Here is a 19711-nt window from a genome sequence, read left to right as displayed (position 1 = left end):
TCAGTGGTGGTATGAAGTATAACTTCCTTCCATCCACTAGCCATCTCCCTATCGTATAATTAGAGCTTCATGCTTTAAAGATCAGGCAAATGCTGACAGAGTGGTTTCTCTTGCATCTCTAAACTCCTCCACACTACTACTCTGTCTCGCTCCCCCATCACCTCTCTTTCTCCCTTATAACTCTTTATCTAAAACTCTTTCTCTCTCTCTCTCCAACACGTCTCTCCATACTCTTCTCCCTACAGGGCTGCGGAAGCATGACGTTTGCTTTCTGATCACGGTGCGGCCCAACCTGCCCTACGGCACACGTTTCGACCGGCGCCAGCCCTTTGTGGAGCAGACTGGCCTTGTGTACGTGAGAGGCTGCGAGGTGCAGGGTATGCTGGATGACAAGGGGCGCGTCATTGAAGAAGGTATGCTCATATGCCCCTTCCTGCACACACACGCACAGTGACACATGACATCCATCCACCCATCAGACCTTCCATACAACCCCACCGACAGATGCTCGGGAGAGGGTCAGACTTATGTTGTCATGGTGACAGTCACAATGAGACCTGACCTGGTCACATTAACATTCCATTAACCTGAGGTCGACATCAACACCTAGAGCTTTGGGCCCTGCCCCCTGCTTTATTTATTGGATTTTACTTAAGCGCTGCATTGGCTATTTTGGGATAGATGCTTCTGTAAGGGAACACCAAATGTGCTTGTCCTGCAGAATACGGTCATGTGTCATATAGGAAACACTCACCTCTTTCTCTGGAAGAGGTTTTGGCATTCAGTTCAGTTTAGCTGAAAATAGGGGCTCCGACCCTAAGCTGATGGTATTTAAACCATATATACAACAGCACACCGTCGATTTTAAAAGATAAATGTATAATATTGCAACATTTACACCTAAAACGAAACACCCTAACCTAACTACTAAATGGTCCTAATATGTCTGCTCTATCAGTCCAAACATTGACTGAATAGGTAAAATAAAACTAATATAAGATATATGGCAACATTCAATGGACGTCAGAGTAGAGCAACCGGTCCGAAAAACAGATGTGAGCACAGTATAAACATAGTATCTGTAAGCTACAATATTTCCATCCATGTTGAATCCCCTCAGACCGAATCTCTGGTCTTTCCTGGAAAGTAAAATATGTTTACAGTAACAAAATCTCCTCTATTTACCATGTCATGCTCTTCCTCACAGCCCAAAGCAGTCCCTTCTAGGGTTTGGTTCAACCAAGTTAGCCTGCAGCACTGCTATTCTAAGTGTTTCCCCTGTGGGAACATGTGTCCATGCAGTGAAGCACCCTTTCCCCTATCCTCCCTCATCTGTTTGGATTAAATATGCAGAGGGCAGGGCTTTCTAAATAGACCTGCTGCCAGGGGAACATGCCCTGCCAGTGTCGGCTTGGTTAAACTTTCAGATCCCCTGCAGGGCTAAGTGGTACTCTGGCTAACAGGATGGTGGGGTGGTGTCACATAAATCACAGATCACCTGGTGGAGGTGTGGGGAGATGAGCTGGGAGGTGCATTCTGAGACACTATAATTGACTTATGTCCTGTTATAAAAGCTGTATTGCTTGTCTATGTGTTAGAAATAGGATGTTGCAAACAGACACATTCTATTCAAGTCAAAAGAACATGCATTTAAATCATGACTGATTTAATCCTACCTTTCAGTAACTGACAGTTTAATACAGTGACATATACCCACACATCTTGGCCCAGCTCCCCACATTGTTATTCCATGGTGTTGAGGGTGTAGCTTCAACTCCTAAGCTATCGCCAGACTCCTTTTAGTAAGGCGGATTTGACAATCCTCACATAACTGTACAGATGTACACATTTATGAGCCCACACACGCGCGCACACACACACACACACACACACACACACACACACACACACACACACCAGAGGCCAACAGGATTGAGTTTCACTCTCTCTGCTCTGTGACCTGCGGCTCCATACAAGAATCTATTTAGACATCTGTGAAAGCTGCACTTGCTGCTCCACTCACGCACCCTATGGGAGTAAGCCTAAAGCCTGTGGCCTGTCAGTCAAGAATCTACATTTAATTCCTTTCCCTGGGCAGCCATAGTACTGTTGCAAGGCAAGCCAGGGTGAGCTCATTTTAAAGGGTTTTACATTTTTTATGCAAGGACAGGATGGGAATGGCTATTGAAGTCCGGGTTTTAGAATTGGCCCATCAGAGTTAAAGCTGCTGTAAGTGATATTTGCTTATAAATAAGTGTTCGAAAGCTCTTTGTTCACATACTAATCACTATTAATAGAGTGTTTGGTCTGTAGACCATATCTTTCCTCCACCTGCTCATGCAGTAAAAAAAGAAAAGAAAATGTGGTATTGCTGCCCACTTTATCCAATCAGGACAGAACTTGAATTTCACCCTTGTATTTCTAAAGCCCTGCCCTACCATATTCTCTTACTGTCCTGTTAAGTTCAGAAAGCTGCCGAAATAGTTTGCTGTGCTAAAATCACCAATACATACATTAACGAAAAAAGAGTGTATTTATTCGTTAATGAGTCATTTTTGATTGTCTGATTGCCATTGCAGCAACTAACAATCATTTTAACAAATATCAGTTAGTAGTTTCAGCTATAAAATCCCAGAGCCAGAAGTGAGTCTTTCAAATTGCATATTTGGGCGAACCAACAGTTCAAAACCCAAAGAATCATCATTCAGTATGAAAAATGACAGAAAATGAATCCTCACATTTAAGAAGGTGGAACCGGCATGCTTGGCATTTTGTTTGAAAAATGACTGAAACTATAAATTGATTAATCGTCTTTTTTTTTTTTTTTTTTTTTATAAATGAAACAACTTATTATTGCAGCTCTAATTTATATCATGTAACAATGACTTGAAATATGGCAGACAAATTCAGATTTCTTCCTTATCTATTTATCATTAAATGCCACCATCGTTACTCTGTTGCTGTAACAAATATTCTCCCTGCCTCTCTGTTCTAGGACCTGACCCGAAGCCCAAGCTGCGAGGAGACGCCAGAACGTTCCGTGTATGGCTTGATCCGAACCAGTACCAACAGGACATGACCAGCAGCATTCAGAGTAACACTGAAGACCCATACGAGACTTTCAACATCATCATGAGGCGCAAACCCAAGGAGAACAATTTCAAGGTTTGAATTGCTCTACATCGTGTTTGAGTGCTTTATCTTCAGACCTTGAGCTCTGGTCCTACCAACACCACCCAGAGTGATGTATCGCACATATTATGCTCTCTAGGGTATTGCATTTGTGAGGTTGGGGCCAGGGCAGCTCTGAGATTACCAACCACTCAAGGCCCTCGGTGATCCCAGTGAGAGACACTTCTCACTGGATATTCATGTGATATTTACGCCCATCTCTCTCACCTTAAAGAATCCCCCTGTGGTAACAACCCAGTATTGTACTGTTATGCTTCCTGCATGAAAGCATGTTATTTTATCATTTTAGAATACAGGTGCCCTCGTCTGAACCCGGCTGTTAAAGGAGGTTAGGAAAGATAAACCTAAAGTTGTGGATGTGAGAGTGTGAAACTTTTCCTCCCATCTGTCTTATGTTGTTTTTCCTTTGATGTTAATTGCTTTTTATCACACTCTTTATCTGAGAGCGTCTGATTACTGCATTGTCAAATCTGCTGTTTCCAGTCCCGCCCACCCTTTTCTGTCTCTCACGGCGGGAGAAATGACAGATAGTGGTTTTTTTTATGAATTTGAAAAGCACAGGAACTAATGGGTATTCAAGAAACATTCTTCTCTATCTTTGATGTGTGACACAGATAAAAGTAAACATGTTTCCCCACCCAACGTTTGGCACTGCTGAGGGTATTAGACATGTTGCAGCTCATTAAAATGTAATTGACAGACATACAAATTACCTGCTGTCCCATCAGCCCACCGCGCAGCTATTGTTATCCAGCAGCACCACCTCTAATGGGATAGTTGTCTGTTGTCAAATGTGCCTCATTCAGTTGGATTGTTTTGCCTTCACATTATATATATTTTTTTACAGGGTATCATCATGTCTCGCATCCAATTTTATAAATATATGGATTTAATGGTCATTAAATATTCATACATTTGAATTTGTGAGGTTTTGTTTTTGTTAATTGCTACCCAAATGTTATTTAATTACATTCATCCTTTTTTCACATGAAAGTAAATGTTTCTGATGTTAGAACTCTTTAAACCTAATTATTTCTTTCTGCTTTAATTTACACTTACCTGTTGGCAAACATTTTAGATTTACCTAAGTCAATGGTGCACAGGACTGCAACATACAGTATAATACATGCTTTTATACTTGCCTGCAATGCTTGAACAAGAATGTGATTATTTGTTCAAAACTGATTTCAAAATATGGTTAAAAATATGGTAAAAGGTATTAAACCTAAGCATTAAATTTAAGTGTCTGATGCCTGCAGATAATTTGTTTTACCTTGCAGTCTATTGGTTATTTTCCTTCTCATTTGCCTTTTGTCTGTGTTAGGCTGTACTGGAGACCATCAGAAACCTGATGAACACAGAGTGTGTTGTCCCTGACTGGCTTCACGACATTATCCTTGGCTATGGCGACCAAGGCAGTGCCCACTACTCCAAAATGCCTAACCAGATCTCTACGCTGGACTTCAACGACACCTTTCTGTCTCTGGACCATTTGCGTTCATGTTTCCCTGGTTATACCATCAAGGTTACAGAGGACAACCCCGAACTGCAAGTCTTCCCTTTCAGGTGAAACTCAAAGATTCAATAATTAAATGATGTGAAATGAATCACGAGTTGAAGAGGATTTCTGTTATATTATATTTTATTATATTATATTATATTATATTAAGGCCATAATAATCCCTCTTTGTCTTTTTCCTTTTGTCTTAACAGAATTAAGTTTCCCATCTCAAACAAAGCAGACAAAGGGAAGAAGAGAAAGGCTGATGAAGAAGTGGAGGACAAAGGGGAAGACATGACCTTAATCGTTGAACCCTATGTCACCCCAAACCGTGGACCATATCCCTACAACCAGCCCAAACGGTAGGAGGTCAAGGCCATTACTCAGGCCTTCCTGCTCACAACTTAATGAGAAACTTGTTCAGTGTTTGGTTAAACTTTGACTTTCTCTGACCTTAAATTAGCACTAACTGAGCATGAGGTACAATAACCCTCATTCTTGAGTTCTGGCTAGAAGTATGAATTATATAGCAGTATATCTTACATCCTTAACCTCTATTCATAAAAAACGTTTAACCCTATGAACTAGCCCAGATGCACCAGTCAAAATGCTTATAAGAGGAACCCTACTCTGAGCCTGACTATTTAGATTGTTAGTCCATGCCTGTCTCCATGGTATTTCCTCTGACTTGATTGCCATGTAATGTTGTGGTGCTATTTTGGTCATTGTTATGCCTACACTTGGAAGATTTTATGCAATTTTAAAGGTGAACAGAGAGCGCTTTCATATTCCTGTACTAATAATAACACCAAAAAAATAATTGCCCTTCATGAAAAGTTAATATTCATCTTTTGGTGTTTTAGCATGTTCAGTTTGCACTTTGATGTTTAAATCTTGATAGAAACAACATGTCCATGGGGAATCCCAGGCTTAACAATCTTTAAAGACGGTCTCAAAAACATCCCAACAAAACTTGCGGCATTAAGCATCTCCTTTGAAAAAAGAAAAAGAAAAAAAAGAATGAAAGCATTTGATCACGAATTTGTTTATGCCGTCAAGGATATTCAGTAGCTCCGACTAATTACTTGATTTATTAATATCAGCAATGTGCATTTCTTACAGGAATACAATTCAGTTCACTCCTACGCAGATCGAAGCCATTCGGGCTGGGATGCAGCCAGGACTCACCATGGTAAGGACTTTGTAGTCTGTGATTTTAATTATTATGTTACTCACATGAGATTCAAGATGGAAGGAAAGCCACTCAAGTACAATTTGCAACATATAAATGATCAATTTTTCCTTTAAAATGGAAAGATTTCAACATACCCCTATTCTTCCATGAAGATTGAGTTGATTGCAGTACAAACAAAAGATACTTTATACATTTTGAACTTTAAAGTCAAACACAAACTAATGTTTAATTTTGACAAAGTGAAAGTAACAAACAAAGGGGACTAAATTAGGAGAACATGCTATGTTTTAAAGTCATCAGGCGTATTGTTAGGTGTGATGCCTTTTTGGCAAAGCCTCTAGTCACTCCAGTGAGTGCTGATACTGCAGGTGCATGCTGTTCTAAAGCCAGGGATTTGCAACCATTAATCTTTATGATGTACGCCAAGGAAATTCCCTTACCAGTAAATATGCGGCTGTTTGGTGTCCCTATCTCCATCATTCATGTAGAGGGATGACAAATTTCCCTGAGCTCCTCACTGTAATTTTGGCATTGCCAGTGAAATAGTCAGCCACAGGTATAATGACATAGGATTACAGCTATGGATGCACCCAGTCCATATGCACATCCACACCGATGTCATTCCAGCTTGCTGCTGTTTCTGCACCGTTTTGACAAAAGTAGTGTTCTGATGTGCTGACTGGAAGCTGGTGGTGCTGTCTGAGTTATATATTGTGCAGCTACCCGAGGTAAATATGGCGAGTGGGCTATCAGCAGTCATAAAACAACTATGCATGCATGCCTTTCTGTGCACCTCTCCTCACCCCCTCTAACCTTCCTTCTAGCACATGTTACAGTCATTAGCAGCCATAACAAACACACACTACCTCCCCGTCTGTTTGAATTTCATGTAGCAAAACCAAGGAGCTCATTATGCACTGATTTATGCAGGAGAATCTAATTGTGCTTACTATTTCAGCAGAAATTACTCACCTGAGATACCCACACCAAGACCAACCTGCTTCATGAATATTTATTTAGTAAATTAGATGTGCTATTCCCTCCAGTTCAGTTAATACAAGCCTTATTATCATTGTAAGTTGTAGAAATGAAGTACTACTAGGCTTGAAAGATAGCTATGCCTCTTTTTAGCTTTTCTCCATTTTTAGTAGCTGTCTGTCTCTGTGCCCATCTGTACAGTCACTGGGGTTTTGGCACGCCAGACAACACCACAGCCTTGTTGCATTGCATTGGCACAGCCAACGATAGCGCACCAGCCTAGCCCATTCTGACAAGCCAATGGCCTAGCTGTCACAACCACTAGGGTGTTTCTAAGGCAAGCGCCTTTGTGCTGTGACCTAACTTCTGATTGTGCATATCTTCTCCTCTGCTTCTTTCTGTTAACATGCATCATCCCTTCTTTCACACCCCCTCTGTAGGTTGTTGGGCCGCCAGGTACCGGAAAGACAGATGTTGCTGTTCAAATCATCTCAAACCTCTATCACAACTTTCCTGAGCAAAGGACCCTCATTGTGACACACTCGAATCAGGTAAGCTCCACACACACGCACACACACACACACACACACACACACACACACACACTCCATCCACACATAAACCAGCACAGCATACATCTCTGATCTCTGAAAAGTTTCCCTGCTCAAAAAACTGTTTAGCTGTCTGGAGAATTTAGTGCTTGTACTCAGAGCTGCCTATTAATCAGGCTATAGTCGTTTTCAAACCATGGAAGAAAAATTAACATCTAAGCTCCCTTGTGGTCTGGTCTGCCACCCCTCAGTATTTAATCATAAAGTAATCGGCTGCTGTTTTAGACCAGTGGAAGCTTGCCAAGAGGAAACTTGGCCACAAGAGGCATAGCTGATATAATGATGAAAAACCTTATAGTTGAGTTAATAGTTTCCCCTTAAATTTACATTTCTTATACAGGAATATACACTTGCTTTATAGCATGCTAAATACCTTAAATATGACGCATCAACTGCACTGTATCAAGATTTAGAATGAAGTCAGTCAAAACAAGTTTATATGAACAAGTACTGTTGGTAGACAGATTACACACACAAATCAAAGTAAGGATTTTCCAAGTCTGATCATGTTTACTTCGTGCAACAACTCTACACCAGGCTTTGAACCAGCTGTTTGAAAAGATCATGGCTCTAGACATCGACGAGCGCCACCTCCTGCGTCTTGGCCACGGAGAAGAGGAGCTGGAGACTGAGAAGGACTTCAGCAGGTGAGGACAGTAGGGAGCGGGTTCAGAGAGGACACACAGATGCACCTTAACAAACAGGAATGCACACATAAAAACTGAGACAACCTGATTTCATGCATGCGTGGAAGTGCATCACAGGCTTACAGTGCTCATACACTGCAGTTTGATCAAAGCAGACAACACACACAAACTCACGTATGTACAGGCCAGCTGCCTGAATGCATACTTGGTATGAGCCGACACAGTAACGGGGCTACTTGATACTCTCATATGCCAGCAATGGAACTTGTTTATTTTCATTCAGCATCGCTGCTGTCTCAGGCCTTTGCTCCAGCCCTTCACTCAGGCAGATCCTGTCTGACCCTGTCCTCACTGTTTGGCACAACAAATGACCTTGTAGTAGCCATTTTGGGGATAATTTCCAAGAAAAGCAGTATGGCAACAAGCTGTAGAAACAGAGATGGGTGAATTTATTGCAGGCATGGAATACAAGAAAAAATCATGTAGTTTTGGAACATCTCTCCAGGGTTCATCTCTCAAACGAATTAGAAATTTAATTTAGGATCAATCATGTGGGTGTTGTGATCAAATAAGTCTGTAGTTACAGTTATGGATTCTGGTATAAGTTAAAACGGTAGTACAGTGGTTATGATAATATAATTGTTTTCCAAATGTTGTGGTGCGCTAGCCCTTTTATTGAATAGTTAATTTACAACAGTGAATGGATGATAACATGAATAAATGTGTTTCATTTCTGGTTTTTAACACCATTAGAATTTTATCAGGTCACAAAGGACCCCACTTAAGTCTGTGATGGGCACAATTACCTGACAGTGATTTAATGAGGCCAGCATAAAGTTTTAACACCAGTTGTTTCAGAACTTTCTATACCCTAACGGACACATAAAACCCGTGCTGCCTTTATTTCATGTAGCACTGGTGTCAGGGCACAGAACAAATGGCCTCAGACAAGAACCACTAGAGTCCTGTTAAGGAAGCCCCAGTAGTTCCCCATCTCCCTCACCCACGCCTTTGTGTAAACTCCACTGTCTGTTGCGTGTGTTTGACGAGTGTGAGAGATGCCTTGAAGGATTGTGACTCAGTCCTCGCTACTGAGACATAGTGCGATGGGAAAAGAGAAGAGCACACTTTCAGCACTCATGTCAGATTTAAGAAAGGGACATTATCTCAAGATACCCAAAACATTCACAGTTCCACATGACTGCTGTTATATTTAACTCCATGATTAGATGAATCAGCCACAACCTTTTTTTTTTTTTGCTAGCAAAGCCCTTTAGCCAACTCCTGAATAAAAATAGCTCAGTGTTATTGAAAATTAAGTTTTCATGCTGTTACTATTTATAGTGGCGTTATAGCCTACATTGTTAATTACCACCATATCCATCTGTGGCACTGAGCAAATTGCACCCTATAGCTCTTAGCAACACTTCCAGAGGAGGAAGGGAGGGGTGATGTATGTCGCTCATTTGGTATACTCATGTATGACTACTGCACAGTGTACTGTGTGACTGTAGTATGAACAGCACTGGGGTCTGCACATGGGAGCAGTCTGTTACAATCTTAAATTATGCAGCAACACAGACATAAAAGAAAGAGCTGTAGCTAGCAGCATCGAATATGTTCCCGCCTGCCTCATAACAACATGCAGACTCCACACTCCATCCACCCCACTGACACCAGCGAGAGGAGAGAGCCGGAGAGTTTTAATTAACACTGTATATGAGATGACAAAGTGGAAGGCAGTGCTCCTCAGAATGCTTAACAAAGGGAAAGCTACAGCACCATCAATTAACAATGCCTCTCTACATTTCAGGATGGATTTTGTGCCATTTTAACGAGATTCTGAGAGGGCAAGTTGGCTGCTATAAAGGGAGATATTTTGTGGACAGTCTATGTATGCGTGCCATAGGTTCTATCTTAAATATTTCTCTCAAAAAAATGTCAAATTTGCTCTTGGTAGATATTAAATGCAGCATCCTCATTCAGGCACAAGAAGATTAAAAAAAATCCAGTCCTCTCGATAAAGGCTACCTTTCACACCTGTGTCTATTCTGGGTTTTCTGTCTCAGCAGCTGAATGCTTCACAGGTGTGTCATCCTGGGAAGCAAGGTCACTCCCCATTTTTATTTAATTTTATTCAGGCCAAACGGGCAGAGCACTGTGATTGTCTTTGAGTCATCTGCTGACCGAGCCTTTGCGGAGGGTCTAAAAATAGAGCTTCACCTCTAGTATTACCCTGTGACCCCTCCCACTTCCTGTCTTCCTGTACATGCTGCTTTCCTTGTTGCCACCTGATAATTGCTTTTAAGCAGCATTGTTTGGCTCCACAATAGGATGCATGATAGAACTTTAACAGTCTTTGTGTACAGTCAAGGTCAGTCATTGCCCTCTTTAGACCTTTGTTCTCCATTGTGTCATATTTACAGTATATTCTACTTTTAAATACTGTGTTGTACTGCACTTCCTTTCAGCCAAGGGCACAGAAACAGCAGCGTTAACCACAATTCCGCACAATCACATAACAACCGTCAGACCAAGATTGACTCCTGTTAAGTCTGAATCCACAATAAGAAGAAACAATATTATGTTTTCAGGTTGTCCATCTGTTGCATTGTTGTGAACAGGAAATGTCAAGAACGCTTTGATGGAATTTCTTCAAATCTTTGCACAAACAGCCACTTTGGCTCAAGCTTGACCTGAATAGATGGGGGGTGGTCAAAGGTCAACGTCACTGTGACCTCACAAAACCCAAATTTGCCAATTTCTCTACAATTCATAGGCGATTGCTGCAGCTCGACTGGTGCCTGGGGGCATGCAACCAAGAGGCATGAACTCTAGATATAGGCAGCAGTCTGTTTAAAAGTCTCTGTCTGGTTTGCCAAACCAGCATGTAGGCTGGGGTCTTGACACCAGTTCGTTCCTTTTTAAGCTGAAACTGGAGCACAGGAGAAGGTGGGAGTCAATCTGAGTGCATCAGAAGTTGAATAATACATAAGTAGCAGCCTTCATAGAGTCGGTGTTTTTTTTTGAATTAATGAGACCATGATCTGTATCTTCATGCATGTATTAACTTGCATGAAAGAAGTTCAAATCAACATATCCGGACAATTATGCTTATTTCAGTCTATGTTTAGATATTAGCATATCAGGAGTTGGTCGCATCTTCCTAATGATTATCCAGGTCTCATTCTTAACCTGTGATACTTGACAGTTGCTTGTGATAAGTTTAACTTTACTGTTTGTTCCTTTACTGTTTGAATTGTCAACTAACTATGCTGTGTTTTCTATCTGTCTCCAGATACGGCAGGGTAAACTATGTCCTAGCCAGACGACTGGAGCTCCTCAGAGAGGTGGGGAGGTTACAGGAGAGCTTGGATGTCCCGGGAGATGTTTCTTACACCTGTGAGACAGCTGGACACTTCTACCTCTATCAGGTAAGACTATAACCCGCCCTAACTTTGTTTCTGCGATGAACAAAGAAAAATGAAAGTGTCAGCCAACGTTGCAAGGGCTTAGCTGTGGATTTTGCACTTATTTTTGGTTTATTTTGTGAACAATATATAATTAAGGATTCCAGACAGTCTGACACTTCCCCCAGTCGTACTATTAATATTCTGAATATCCTTGAAATGTATGTTTTACTTTTTTGTGTGTATTTATTATTCATTTACAGAGAGAGAGAGTGAGTTTAAGGGTATCAAGGAGATATTTAGCAGAATTAATGAGAATGGATTTCTGTATTGTCTATCCTGTTCCTCGTGCCAATCTTGTCCAGACATTAATACAATTTCCATCTCCCAGACCTGCTGCTCTTTTTACGTAAACTGCAAATAACAAGAAACTGTCTCAACCCTTGGTGTTCATTCCTGTCACCTAATTATCACCGTACGCTTATGGCTATGGGAGAAATACCACTAAATAAAGACATGCAGGCTCTGACTGTCTATCCGTGGGGTAATGAGCAGCTCGAGTTAATATCCAACAATTCCGTCGTCTTTCACTTAAGTAACACATCACATCACACCAGTAATTTGAGACATATAAAACATTGTAAAGATGCCAGTTACATAGTTTTTAAAGGTGCGCATAGCTCAGACTATATTGCAAAGCAGATACATGTTTGGTGAGTCAAAGCCATAACAAATATTATACAGTGGCCCTGTTATCTGAGCTCTAGTGTTAAGAGTTCATGTTTGGTGATATTCATGCCGCCATTTTTGCACCTTGCCAGAAGTCTGTCACTTCTCTCTTTTTCTCTCTCACACACAAACACACGCCTTAGTTAAACATGAAGGTCGGGATTGAGAATCCGATCTCCACACAATATCAAATTCATGATTTCTCGAGTTGAAACTTGGCAATAGTGTAGTTCTGTGACATTTGAGCATGCAAAGTTGGTGTATCTGAGCATGAGCACATTACTCTCAGTGATCAATGATAATAATGCACACATAGATATACTTATGGTTTCAGTGGGGGTCTTAATAGCCCATACAGACAGATACTTAACACATAATTAAGCCAAGTCCTCTAGCATTCTCATTAATGTTATCCTTTAAGTTGTTTTTCCACAGGGGTACAGTATTTATAGAACCAGACTGCCCTGCTGTTTGGTGGAAGCTGGTTTATTAGGTGCTCAGCGGGGGCACCTTTGTACAAGTGAGGCTATCAGTTCTCATTTGTCCCTTTTATGTGTAATGTGTTTTTTTGTTTTTTTTTTTTGCTGGTGTTTTGTCAAATAATCATAGAAAAAACACAGAATGCATCATTTAGGTTGTGAGCCATGCAGAACACCCACTGTGAGACGGGCAACAACACATAGAACCCAAATTCATACAAGCCACAAGGAAGTGTGGGATTCTCTGGCATAGGCCTACACTAAACGCAAGACTATAACGTCCAGTCCCTTGGTATTCGAAAAGTACTGACTGTCTGCTCTCTTTCCACCCACTACAGGTGATATCTCGCTGGGAAGAGTACATGAGTAAAGTACGGCCCAAACAGGGCAAGGAAGTGGAGGTGGAAGCTGTGGCTGCACACTTTCCCTTCCACAAGTACTTCTCCAACGCCCCCCAGCCCGTGTTCAAGGGCCGCTCATACGAAGAGGACATGGACATCGCAGAGGGCTGCTACCGCCACATTAAGAAAATATTTACCCAGCTGGAGGTAAGAGTGTCTCTCTCACAGACACACACACACATAAAGTGCACTACTTCCCTCACTGCTTAGCAACACCCTATCTAAGGGATCCAGGGAGGTTACTTTAGTGGAATAAAGCAAGGTCATTTTATTTAAAGACTGCATGTCATTTTAGTTAATTCCAACATGTTGTACATTAAATTGCATTGAGCAACAAATTACATGTACAGAAGCACACAAATGCGCAGGCTACATTGCTATATTTAATGACCAGCTGTGTACCCAGGTGTCGTACAATCTCCCATGAACAAGTAATTGTGCCTTCCTGGCCACCATAGTGGCAGGTTGTTTAACATTAAAAGTGATAGGTACCGATCGTTAACCGTGTTTTTGTGGATATGTCTGCTTATAAGCAGCTCTTCTGCCACTCTGCATCTCTTAGTTCTAGTCATCATCTGTCTCTTTGCTTGAGCCGATAGAGTGAATCATTACATAAGATACTTGACAGCTCATGTGCTGTTTATTTGTGGATATGATTGCTGACCTCTTTGAAAAGATAAGAGATATAACAAAGTGATGGAGGCTATTACCACTTATCTTTTTTACTCTCTTTCTGTCACTCTTTTTCACACTCTCAAACGCATACCTGAATGTGTTATCGCTCCACCTCAGCTCATCGAGTATTTCTATAGGGATAACAATAACATTTCAGATTTATGGGAACACCAAGAAGGTCTCAGAAAAGCAATAAAGAAGTTATTGGCTGGAGGTAATATCCCAACACGTGTGGTGACCTTGATTTATCCGGCTGGCCTCTGTATCACTGCATCACAGCACCTCTCCCTCCTCCCTCAGCCTCACCCATGCTGCAGTGAAATCTGTACACCCATTAAGAGGTATTGCTGTCTGTGGTGCAGGGTAGACAAAGTAGCATTCTGCTGAATTTGCGTATCTATCTGCCTTTTCAAATGTAAAAGCAGTTTGTTATAAGCTGTCACAGGAATATCCTCAGAATTTATTGCTAGACAGACAGATACACAATGTGCCTCCTGGGTTCCTCCTGTGCAGACATCTCCTGTTTCTCCACTGCAGTCCCACCACATCTTCACCGCTGTTTACCTCTTTTTGTTATTGCTTCTCTTGTCAGTGTCTGCGAATTCTTACCGTCATGGTTTCACCCTTCCACCGCTCTGGAGCCATGGGGGTTAAAAATAGATCTCATCAATATTGCATGTTTTGATCAGTTTAATATTAATGCTAAAATAGTAACGCATCAAAAATTCATACCCCAGTGCTGTCCGAGTCTCCCATCCCCTCTCTCTTTTCTCCCTTCTTTACCCCTACACATCTAGTGTGGCAGCCTGAAAATAGCACGCCTGCTTACCCATATTTCCCCTCTGCGCTTCGCCCCACAGCCTGTTTTTCATAGTGCCACGATATCAGCTCTCTGAAGTGAACTGATTCATATTTTGTGTAAACCACGCTCCTAAACTTTCCACTCCACAGTATAAGCCTTGTAAGAAAATCCGCGCTAAAGTTCTCTTAAAGCTGCAGTTATTGAACAGCAAACTAAACCCAGTATACTCTCTGCAGAGCAGCCATTTGACTGGCTGGCTTCTATATCACTTCATCATGGGAATATGTTGATAATAAGTTAAATTAAAAGGTGGGTAAGATGTCTATCTTTTTATCAGCTTTTGTGACTGAAATTTTGGATTCATGAAGAATCTCCTGGGAATCAAAATTAGAGGCAGTTATTAAGTTATTAGAGGGTCAAACCTTGGAGTTTTTCAAATATTGCACTATACTTTTGAAATGTGGGTGGACACAAAGATGTATTGGTTGTGTACCCAATAATTGAACTGTGCCTCTTCTAGAGGTGTGATTATTTCACCCTTGATAATCATGTCATCCATCATCTTTGACATTTATCATCCATCATTTTGTCAGTATGTGATTTAAGTTTCCCCTCACAACCCCACTGCATAAAACATGACAGAAAACTTCCTTCACATGTAAATAATTCTTTATAAAGGTCATTATAGAAGTTGCTTTAATTGCCTATGGGAGGTTGCTGTTTTTTTTTTTTTTCTTTTTTCTTTTTCCGATTTGTGTTCCCAGTCTGTTCATAAAACATTTCTTCTGAACCTCATTTCCTCTCTTGTCTACTCTGGCAGGAGTTTCGGGCCTTTGAGCTGCTGAGGAGTGGACTGGACCGCTCTAAGTATCTGCTAGTCAAGGAAGCCAAAATCATTGCAATGACCTGCACGCATGCTGCACTCAAACGTCATGACCTGGTCGAGCTGGGATTTAAGGTAACTGTCAAAAGCATGGTTATGCTTGTATTTACTGCCATCGTTCCTTTAAGTACTTATTTTGAAATGATTAATCTCTTTATTAGTATGACAACATCCTGATGGAAGAAGCTGCTCAGATTCTGGAGATCGAGACCTTCATCCCTCTCCTGTTGCAGGTAACCCTTAAGATTTTAACTTAAGTAATATGCAGGTTTAGGAATTGGACTGAAAATATTATCAGTAAATTTTGATTAGTGAAACACTACAGCCACGCCCTAGCTGGAAACTCACTACCAGGCCTGACGCACACACGTAATATCCGACAGCAGGCCTAGTGTAATCCATAACTCACAACTTGGGTCTTCTACCACCTGACTTTCTCTGTTAAGGTCTGACTGATGGGCTCCAAACACAGTAATGGTGCTTGTCCTTGGTAGTTGTGCCTAATTGTCCGAGATAGTGCTAATGTCTGTTTACAGATGAGATCATTAGGCACATCAGCCCATCTAACAACCTCGCCAGAGCTCCTCTCTTTATCTCTTCTCTTGTGAGCCACAGTCAGAGCCTTCTGCCAGGTATACGTCACTGTGAAACCGTTTATTCCTCCTCCTCCCCTTCCCTTTCATTATCCAGCCATTCAACCTTTATCAGTAATCTCAGTGATTAAATCAGATCTTGACTTACAATTGTTGCTATATCAGATTGTCTGAGGTCATGCTCCAAATAAAACACATCTTATTAGCAAAATCTGGCAGCCAGACATAGATACAGTATGAGTAAAAAACTGTACTTGCCCCTCGTGATTCACTGCCCACCTGGATTCAAATGTTATTTTCTACGAAAAATCTGATTTCATGTACAGTTTATGATATTAAGTCAAGTCATTAGACAAAACCAAATTGAATAAAGTTGAACATGAAGTAGTGGTTTACTCCATTTTTCTGTCTTCCCCTCCGTACAGAACCCAGAGGATGGCTACAGCAGGCTGAAGCGTTGGATCATGATTGGAGACCACCACCAGTTGCCACCTGTTATTAAGAACATGGCCTTCCAGAAGTACTCCAACATGGAGCAGTCTCTCTTCACCCGATTTGTGCGCCTGGGAGTACCCACCATAGATCTGGATGCACAGGGCCGTGCACGTGCAAGGTGGGTCACCAGCTTAATTTCACAAAGGATGCAGTTCCTTATACCTCTCATACCAACATGTGGGTATTGTCTTCAGAGATAGAAGGAAGGAAACAACCAGCATTTATTCCCGGGTCAAATGACACTGCAGTAGTAATATTTATTGGCTCCAGTTCCAAACAGCAGTGATGGCAACATGACACCTGTGTAAACAATTTTGTTTTCGCCCCTTTGCAATGCTATAATGTGTTAAAGTCCCAAATGTTGGCACAAAAATAGGTTTTCATCAACCTCCGTTCAAGCAGTGCTGGAACATTGTTTATTAAGCATTATGAGTTTGCAAGAGAGACTGAAGTAAAATATATTAAAAATTACTGTAACCACTGCGACATTGTCACCGATTACCATGCTGCTTTTTTTAATTTCCCGGTTTGCAAAGCATTTATGGCATTGAATGTGAGAGACAATTTAAAAAAAAAAAAAAAAAAAGGCAGCCTTGTCCACTGACGGGAAAAGAGTCAAACGCCTCTTTGTAATGGGTTTACCCGTGCTTAAAAACCTAGCATGTATATGCTAATTTTGTGGTACTAATGACTGATAATTTTTCTTTAAAGAAAGAACATAACAGTTGTGAAAGGATGTGTTGATGTGATTTTCCAACAGTTTGTGTAACCTGTACAACTGGCGCTACAAACACCTGGGGAACCTGCCTCACGTCCAGCAACTGCCTGAATTCCAGGTGCCAAACCCTGGCCTGACCTTTGATTTCCAGCTAATTAACGTGGAGGACTTCAATGGGGTGGGAGAATCTGAGCCCAACCCTTACTTCTACCAGGTCAGTGGTAGCACACACACACACTCAGCTGTTTTTGTGTCTGTTTCCATATCACACGTTTTATCTTTTACTACGACAAAAAATATAAATGAGTGACGTCCATGAAATAAAAGCTATTGTATTGTAAAAAAAAAAAGAGAGCTAACAAACAAACCATTAAAATTGAACAGAAGAAATCCTTTCGACTGTAACTACACGTACAAACACAATGTTGGAACAATGTGTGGTAGTTTCCAAGCACAAGTTATACACTTCTTTACACAGATACACTCATGCACACTTAATTCCACCAGAGCAGAGAGCCATATTCCTCCCCAGCCTCCATTTCCTCTGAATCGGCTGTTGCACAGCACTTCATTCATTTTTAAATGTTAATGGTTTATCTACCAGTCCATATGATATATTCATAACCCTGCTTAGTCTGCAGCTAACACTGGCTTCACAGACCAGCACAGACCAGTGGGTTTGTCCTTCACACCAGGAGCCAGATTGTGTTTCATCATGACATTGCTGAGACACTCAAGACTGTGCGTGGGTGGGGGCAGGGTTGATAGGTGTGTTTACTTTGGCACCGCACCAGCACAGGAGCCAAAATGTAACTGTCATAAGTGACTGCAAAACAACCGAGTATAGCGGTATCATTTTAAGTTCTGAGATGTTGTGAAATTTAAAATGAAATCAGCTACTTTAACATGATTATTAAGTCTGCTCTAAAAAGCTATTTCCTTATTGAATAAATTAAGGAGACCACTACCAGAGTAGTTGTTAAGGATAACGGATACATTCCACAATAAACACACCAACTGCGAGACACATGGAGCTTCTGGCCGTCAAAAAGTCAGGTCAAAGGTTAAGTCAGTAAATATGTGCTAATTGGCTAATACATCAATTGAGACACTGATTTGTTTAAAAGCTGCATGACCAATGAACATATATCAGGGCTTCATGAATTTTACTGCAGCTCTCAGCGCTGTGCCTGATCTTGTGCCTGATCTTGTCCCTGAAGCCTCTTATTGTTCTTAAATCCGGACCATGTGCGCTTCTCGAGGCAGCAGGTCACATGAACCTCAACTCCATTTGCCTGTTGCCATTTCAGGCTCCTCAAGGGAATTGCCAGTATCACTCACTATGCTTTAAGCACATGCACACACCCTCTCACACACATGCATGCACTTTCCTAGGACCCAGAAGGGATTAATTGGACACTGGAGAAGCAATTGTATCCAGTGTATGCTGAATGCCTGTCACAGCTGAACAAACACTGCCACAGCTCAACTTTGCACTTACAGAGAAACTGTACACCCATCTTATAAAAAAAAAAAAAAATCCTCATACGCGTACACTCTGTCACACCATTGCATTTGTTAAAGCACTTTCCATATTGAGTCTCGGCCCATTGATACTACTTCCCAAGTTGGCAAATGGCTCATAAAGGGTAAGATGCTTATCTAAATCCACATCTTCTGTTGTTAGAAAATGGCTTTTCTCAGCCACTAGGCTTGTTAGTCTAAGCTTTTCTGCTTCACAAGCTACATTTTAAATTACATAAAAGCAAAAAGCAGTGTGGGCTTCCCTCACAGGTAGTCTAGATTTATGTGTTTGTATCTACACCACTATGTGTGAGCCTGTCTCACCTTTTGTCTCTTCTGTCCCTGTTTCATCCCTCCATCCTCCCCAGTCCTCATGTAGCCTCGAGGCAATTGGCTCAAACTGTAATGGGTTCTCTGGGATGTAAGGGCATTAGATCACATTTATGTTAAATATGCATATGATGTAGGCTGGAAATGCCAAACACATGCCTACTTAGATGTTACTCCTCGTGTGAGTGTGTGAGACTCTTGCATATATAGTTTTCTCTGCAGCCAAACTGCCAAAATTTAGTATTCTTCAACGTATTCAACTGAAATTTCTTTTCTTTTTTTTTTTTTTACTTCCTTAACATGTAGTGTAGTTCCTTGTGAACATGATGTTGGGACAAGATACAACAGCAAAAATCACACTCTCACTGCCACGAAGATAGTTTTGAAACATTTTGTCACTGTGGTTTTCGACCATTTGCCGATAATGTTGAATATTTCCCCTTTCAAAATGCCTGCTCCTAAACTTGAATGCGACTTTCTATGAGTAAAAACCTTGTGCAGTCATTAAAGTTATGAATCTGTGCCATTTGGAGACAGGTAACAAGGGA

The 19711-nt window shown here is 41.2% G+C and overlaps 1 protein-coding gene across 1 annotated transcript in view; it reads left to right on the top strand.

Annotated features, from left to right (window-relative positions):
- aqr (aquarius intron-binding spliceosomal factor) overlaps positions 1-19711 on the top strand; it is a 52944-nt gene that overhangs the window by 17750 nt on the left and 15483 nt on the right. Inside the window, exons 19-31 of the mRNA XM_030391563.1 lie at positions 246-413; positions 2996-3165; positions 4517-4758; positions 4906-5055; positions 5816-5885; positions 7307-7417; positions 8015-8124; positions 11423-11558; positions 13081-13290; positions 15441-15578; positions 15665-15736; positions 16522-16709; positions 17352-17523. Of these exons, the coding sequence (XP_030247423.1) occupies positions 246-413; positions 2996-3165; positions 4517-4758; positions 4906-5055; positions 5816-5885; positions 7307-7417; positions 8015-8124; positions 11423-11558; positions 13081-13290; positions 15441-15578; positions 15665-15736; positions 16522-16709; positions 17352-17523 (1937 nt within the window). The remainder of the gene's footprint in view (positions 1-245; positions 414-2995; positions 3166-4516; positions 4759-4905; positions 5056-5815; positions 5886-7306; positions 7418-8014; positions 8125-11422; positions 11559-13080; positions 13291-15440; positions 15579-15664; positions 15737-16521; positions 16710-17351; positions 17524-19711) is intronic.

This window comes from Sparus aurata, chromosome 16 (genome assembly GCF_900880675.1).
Source record: "Sparus aurata chromosome 16, fSpaAur1.1, whole genome shotgun sequence".
Lineage (NCBI taxonomy): Eukaryota > Metazoa > Chordata > Actinopteri > Spariformes > Sparidae > Sparus > Sparus aurata.
This window is presented reverse-complemented; position numbering and strand designations above follow the sequence as displayed.